Source organism: Ornithodoros turicata, unplaced genomic scaffold (genome assembly GCF_037126465.1).
Source record: "Ornithodoros turicata isolate Travis unplaced genomic scaffold, ASM3712646v1 Chromosome32, whole genome shotgun sequence".
Classification (NCBI taxonomy): domain Eukaryota; kingdom Metazoa; phylum Arthropoda; class Arachnida; order Ixodida; family Argasidae; genus Ornithodoros; species Ornithodoros turicata.
Window position 1 is genome coordinate 448,415 of NW_026999357.1, and position 6,431 is coordinate 454,845.

Sequence of the window (6,431 nt, forward strand, 5' to 3'; positions counted from 1 at the left end):
CCGGTAGGGCGAAACGGTAGGATTATGGAATTCCCTGAGAAGGGGCCGTCAAAAAGCAAACGAAATTGCTCCGTTATTCCACAATGCAATAGCATACCAATGCGACATAGAAACTTGTCGTTTCACAGTTTTCCTAGCAAAACAGACACGTGCCGTCGCAACGGGGAAACTGTGAATCGGCGACAGGAATGGATACGCCTGCTCCGCATCGGAAAGCCCGTGACACGTGCAATGTCTGTATGCTCGAGACATTTCACTAAGGACGACTACTTCTTGCCTGGTTAGTAATATCATATTCGCTTTATAACGTACGAGTCGCACACATGTTGCATACGTTACCAATTGTACATCTTTGCTGATACGCGTGATTGCAGCACGCAGGTATGGGCGTGGAATTTCTTGTGAATTCTCTCGGGGCTCATTTTCTGGGTTCCTTGTGCCCACAAGCAACGAGTGTTGAAAGTTAAAAAAAAAAGTATATTCCCATCCTACACCCGCGTATCAACGCGGATATGTGTGTGTGCGCGCGCGCGTGTAATATGGGGAACGCGGCGTTCCCGATGCTACGCACATTATGTTCATCTTTTCCGGAGTTCTTTGTGCGATACTGTCAACTCACCTACATTTTATCACTTCTTCAACTTATCTTATTCTAGATATGGAGTGCAAAACAAGACGCCTAAAGAAAGGAACAGTGCCATCAGAGAACCTGCCACAACTCTCCACTTATGATGCTAGAAAAGCGAAGAGGATGCAAGAGCTGCAGCAGCAGCGACAAGGTAGACATCTCAAGCGTTCAAGGAAGGAAAACTGCACAGATGTGACACCAGATGACGACGCTCAAAACGTAAACACTACCTTCACATTTACATTGAAGCAACGTGTTTAAAATGTAAATCATTTATTTTGGCTCATTGATGGTTGTGATTTTTATCACTGTTGTTAACGCCTGTAACGATATTTTCAGGATTACACCTTCTGCGGTGAGGAAGCACATGGCGTACACAATGAACAGGTGCATGGATGTGACACTGAAGTGATTATTCGAGATGAAACACAACCTGCAGACCTTGTATCAGTTTTGAAAGACATAGGAATTAAGGAAGACAAAAGCATCCAAGTTACGTCAGGGGAATTTGGATTTAAATTTACACAGCTTGTAAATGAGAAAAATGTGAAGTCCATTACAGGCATCGGCAGTATGAAGTTACTTGACAAACTAGCCAGTCTTCTAGAGGAAGAGCTACCAACAACTGGCAAGAATGTACTCAATTGGAAAGACAAAGTTGTGATGACAATGATGGTACTCAAGCACACTTTCCCCTTTCATGTGCTATGCCATATGTTTTTTGTGTCACCAACAACCTGCAGCTCTGCAGTGAAAATGACTATAAGGGCACTGTCCGCTCTGCTGCGATGTGCTGTAGTTTGGCCCTCAAAAGAAGAAGTGCTGGAAAACATTCCAAAGTGTTTCAAGGATTTTTCACAAACAAGAGTTATCCTCGATTGCACAGAGGTGAGCGTGGGAGTGCCCAAGTGCCTTAGATGCCGCGTCAATACATATTCCCATTATAAGAAGGGACATACCGTGAAATACATGATTGGTGTTTCACCAGGTGGTTTGATCACCTTCATCAGCAAGGGATATGGAGGCAGAGCCTCTGATAAGGCGATTTTTGAACAAAGTGGACTAGTGAAGGATCTCCTCCCTGGTATTGATAGTGTGATGGTCGACAAGGGCTTTCTGATTGACTCTATCTGTGAGGAGCACCTCATCAATGTGATTAGGCCACCTTTTCTTCGCCAAAAGAAGCAGTTTACAAAATCGGAGGCTATGAGAACAAGAAAGATAGCTGCAGCAAGAGTACACGTTGAGAGGGCCATACAACGTATAAAGCTCTTCAAGATCCTTACCCATAAGTTGACATGGAACATGGTCCCATTTGCTGATGATGTGCTGTTGATATCAGCTGCCCTCACCAATCTATCAAGGCCAATTATAGGCAAAGACAAGTTCCTTTGACATCTTGAGTAGAGTGAGTGAAACAAGGAAGTATAGTGGTGTGTAATGAAAGTAGTGCATTGATTGTAAATACTGTAAATAAATTGTAAATACTGTGATTGTTAAAATGAAAGTGGGAATTTATGAGCCGTAATAGCCCTTGATGTAGGAAATAACTTTAGAAATTGGCAGCTTTCACCTTAGCGTCCACTCATTTCATGACACAGTACAACATTGACACATGGTACGCTATCGTGTAGATTTACATGATTTTAATTCAGGTCCCCATCACTAATTTACAGGCTGTGCACAGAGTGCTGAAAGCACATGCTCAAAATAGATGTTGTGTAAGCGTGACACCATTTTCCACAGAAACTCGTAATCAAATTTGACGTTAATGACATGCACAGAGTTATCAAAAGCTGCATATACTACAAAGTCACACTGGCATACATTCAAGATGGCCATGCCCAGTTGCACTTGTGCATAGTAGGTATGCCTTTTCTTCAGTTTGTAGTTTTCACCATCACTTGCTAGGAAATTGCAGCTAGCCACCACTTCTGTTGCACACACTTGCTTCCCTTTCACAGGGCACTTAATTTCCACAAGCTTACATGGGGATCCTGCTTCCATTACCACTCCATCTGGAGAACAAGCTAGCCAGGGATTTTTTGTAGACACCACTAGCCCACAAGTGATAACCTTCCTTTGCATGACCTCTTCATATCTCAGCCTTGCAGCTTCTTCGTTGTCATTGCCATATCTTGTTGAACTGTTGCCTTTGAATGATGAATGCAATGTGCTTAGAACTTTCTGGTGCCAGTCCTTCTTGCTGTAGGTAAACAAGGGGTAGCATGTTGTACCTGAAATAACAGAACATGTTTATAGGCATATCACTACGATACAACAGAAGAGGTATGCAGCTAGCAAATGCCCTCTCAAACGTGGCATCTTAATTATCAGAGCTCCATTGATCAGAGCTTTGACACATTCACTTCACATTGGAAGGTAGCATGCACAGTAAGAACACTTGTCACATCACAGTGAGGTAAAAGTCAGGTACAGAAATTAATCTTGTCTGCAACTTTGTGTATGCATTACCACACGTTGACGAGTGCAGTCATTATCTTGTCATTTGAGTGTCAAAATTTAAGCACAGCTCTGTACCAGTTATTCGGTTCCTTCGTTGGGTCATCCAGATCAACTTGTCCTTGTAGGTGTCACGTAGAATTTTTTCTGCTTCATCCTTTGTGATAACGATGTTATCCTTGTAGAACTGCATGGTGTCAGCACTAGGTGTGAATGACAGCTGTTTCTCGGCCAAAGCACCCATCACAGTACCAGCCTCCGCATTTGACAAGATTGCCGACCATCCGCTGCTCTGTTTGGTTAGGCTGGCACCACTGAAAATATAGTACAACATATATTATGCTAGCTTTATTCTTAAGAATCGGAATAAAATCAATTCACAGCTGCTAATATTACCACTGCGATGTGGAATAAACTTCAGATTTGGAAACGAAGCTTGTTCAGACACACACAAGATCAATGTAGTGAATGCAAATCATGTGGTTTGTGATAGGTCCTGTATTTTCTGGGGCCACAGTGTGCTAAGCTAGAATGAGCTTTTCTGAAAATATTTCATGCGCGTCAAAGAACTCTGTGGCCCTCTGCACTCCAAATGTGCTAAAATCAATGCTCTGTTGAAAATAATGAACATCATTTACCCGACTACTTGTTTGGCTCGTCTCCTTGTTCTGTAAGAGAAAAAAAAAAGATTTAGAAGATCGGTGATGATCAAAACACATTTTTAACAGCAGCGATGTCTTTGACGCTTCCCACGTGCCTACACAACTGCAGCAACCCGGTTATACAAAGATGAAACATACCGATGCACGTTGAGCACAGAGTCTGGGCAAAGCTCCTGAATCTCACTCATTATTCTTGTACGTTTGTCAGCACGAACAAGAAATAGCACTGGCAGCTGCTCAACATGGCAGTAGTCCTCCAGTCTTGTCGGCTCATCATACATAGTTTTGTTACGTTTGTTTCCTTTCCAGGAACACTCCAAGTCTGTCACACTGAGGTGTTCAAGGTTGTGTATCCCTTGCCTGCAAAAGTACAAATAATAACTCAGAAGAGTCACGACACAGAAAATGTTTGTTTGCATGATTTGCACATGAAGGTCACTTGAGAGGAAAGGAAAGCTTCTAAGGACTACCGCGATTTTCTTTCTTGTGGTTTCCTGGGATATTTCAGAAAAGCGTCATAACTGCTTGATTTGCTACAGACACGAAGAACAGCCCAGGAATGCAAAAGTGACGAACGACATTTTCTAGCCTAATCATATTGGGAAATTCAGTATTTTGATAAATACGCGGTGCAGACACCAAAAGATAACATAGCAAGGGGAGCGTTCCACACAACGCGGGAGATCACAAGTGTTTTCACGTACTGTCAGGGACACTTCTAACTTTCTACTCGTTTCCGTGGTCTCGCTCCGATAAGCGCCACGCTAGCGGGCAAGGCCGCAAACAAAAAGTGGACTCCTCCGGAGGTGGCCGGGTGCCGACGAGGTATCGCATTGCCGCACGAAGGCCTTGGAAGGAACGTGTAAAAAAAAAAAAAAAACGTCACAAAAGGAAAGCAGACGGTGTGAGAGGGAATTATATCACTATCTTAATCTGGTTGTCACGTGCCGTGCCCTGTATTGTAAGGAGCAAGAAGATCGCGGTTTGTTATCGCGTCTGCTTTCTCTTGCTACGTTTTTCTTTATTGTTTTTTAATCGGTCCTTCCAACGCCTTCGTGCGGCAATGCGATAGCTTGTCGACACCCGGCCACCCCCTGACGAGTCCACTTTTGTTTGCGAGCTTGGCCGCTAGCGTGACGCTTATCGGAGCGAGGCCACGGAAACGAGTAGAAAGTTAGAAGTGTCCCTGACAGTACCTGTTACACATCAGGAGTACTGCAACTGCGTGCTTACAGCTTTCAGATTGTCCAGCCTTGCAACTCCACGTCACAGCATTCACTCGAAATGTAGTCTCATCGGCGACGCTTGAAAGTGTCGCTGTTACGGTATGGGGATCTCCAGATAATGCGCTGGTCGACAAACACAACGCGAATATTGACAGTTCTTCATCGCACTCCTTCGAAATGCCACACATTATAACATGCCCCGCATCGAGAACACACTCCCCTTCGTAAAGGTTTCGGGAAACCTTAGTGGCATTAACAAATGCTAGTATTTCAGAAAGCGACAACTTTTTTGAGCATTCCGTCACGGAACCGACCCTTGCCTCAGCAGCCATATTTGAGCTACGCTGCTGCCCACAATCGGTCGTTGGAGTGGCGAATAAAAGAGCAACCAGTTCCTCCATTCATGAGCCTTCCAGTAGCATCTCTCACACAGTGAACGGGGCAAACGAGTGATGTGGTGAGGTGGCCTTATGCTTAAGAGGCGCTTATTCAGCACTTCCAGCACACTTGGACGTCCTTAAATAAGAGAAAGCAGGTACTTCAATTATGAACTGTAACAGCAGCAGGAAGTTCAACAAAAGAAACAGAAGGAGGACATGGCCAACTGATATCAGGAAAGCTAGTCTACTTATTGATGGTTAGTACAGCTTCTGTCAACCTTAACAATTGTAGTTTATTAGCTTGTCCATAAACAGCGCGATGGCCCTTCTAATATGGTACAATGGCTAGTACAAAGCAGTGGAACATGAATTAGTAAAACATTGTACAATGAAAAACGTCAATGTCACAAATTTCATTATTATAAAGACGCTGCACACGGGCCAGAGGACTTAGTGAGGTAAATCTCGGAACAATAAATACGACACTGGCGGAAAGTTCTCATTGGTGCATGAAAACTAATTGATTCGATCAAACACTGGCTATCGAAAATGGCATGAATGCATTTGCACAAAAATATAATGTCTCGACTTTTGCGTCTCGCAACCAACAATAACACTGAAAAAAGAAGGTTTATTTCCACGGATGTTTACCGCAACCCTTGGGGCCACGAGGAAATCTTAATTGAACAAAATTGTTTTGTTAGTTTAACGCAAGGATTTTGTTCACTAAAAATTCCTCCACTGCCCCCAGGGAGGCTGTTCTCGTGCTCGGAAATGAGTCCGTATTTTTTCCAGTGTTATTACAGTTGATGGGAGCTGGACTATACTAATTATAACTAATATCAGAATAGTATGAGGTACGGAAAGCATTTAACATTTCAGCTGTCTGGAACCTGATTTTTCATCTTCTGCAGCCTGGTAGTTAAAAAAATATGTATTTGACCAGCACTCTCAATTGCTATTGATTATTTTGGTTAGACCTGAACACGCACAGTTATTAATTTTTGACATAGACTGGAACTAAGTAGAACAGTTCTATGCTGCATATAACTGCACGTTGTAAACATTACGG

At 43.2% G+C, this 6,431-nt stretch overlaps 2 protein-coding genes across 2 annotated transcripts; one reads left to right on the forward strand and one right to left on the reverse strand.

The window, feature by feature from the left end:
- The first annotated feature begins 658 nt into the window (after positions 1 to 658).
- LOC135373797 (uncharacterized) lies at positions 659 to 2,023 on the forward strand. Its single transcript, XM_064606863.1, has 2 exons — positions 659 to 847; positions 968 to 2,023. Exons 1-2 carry the CDS (start codon positions 659 to 661, stop codon positions 2,021 to 2,023), a joined length of 1,245 nt encoding a protein of 414 aa, XP_064462933.1.
- A 270-nt stretch (positions 2,024 to 2,293) lies between these two features.
- On the reverse strand, positions 2,294 to 4,995 carry LOC135373798 (uncharacterized). The gene is made up of 5 exons (XM_064606864.1): positions 4,950 to 4,995; positions 3,892 to 4,113; positions 3,730 to 3,759; positions 3,170 to 3,405; positions 2,294 to 2,865 (listed from the first exon to the last, which is right to left on the reverse strand). Exons 1-5 carry the CDS (start codon positions 4,958 to 4,960, stop codon positions 2,294 to 2,296), a joined length of 1,071 nt encoding a protein of 356 aa, XP_064462934.1. The 5' UTR covers positions 4,961 to 4,995.
- Positions 4,996 to 6,431: the final 1,436 nt, after the last annotated feature.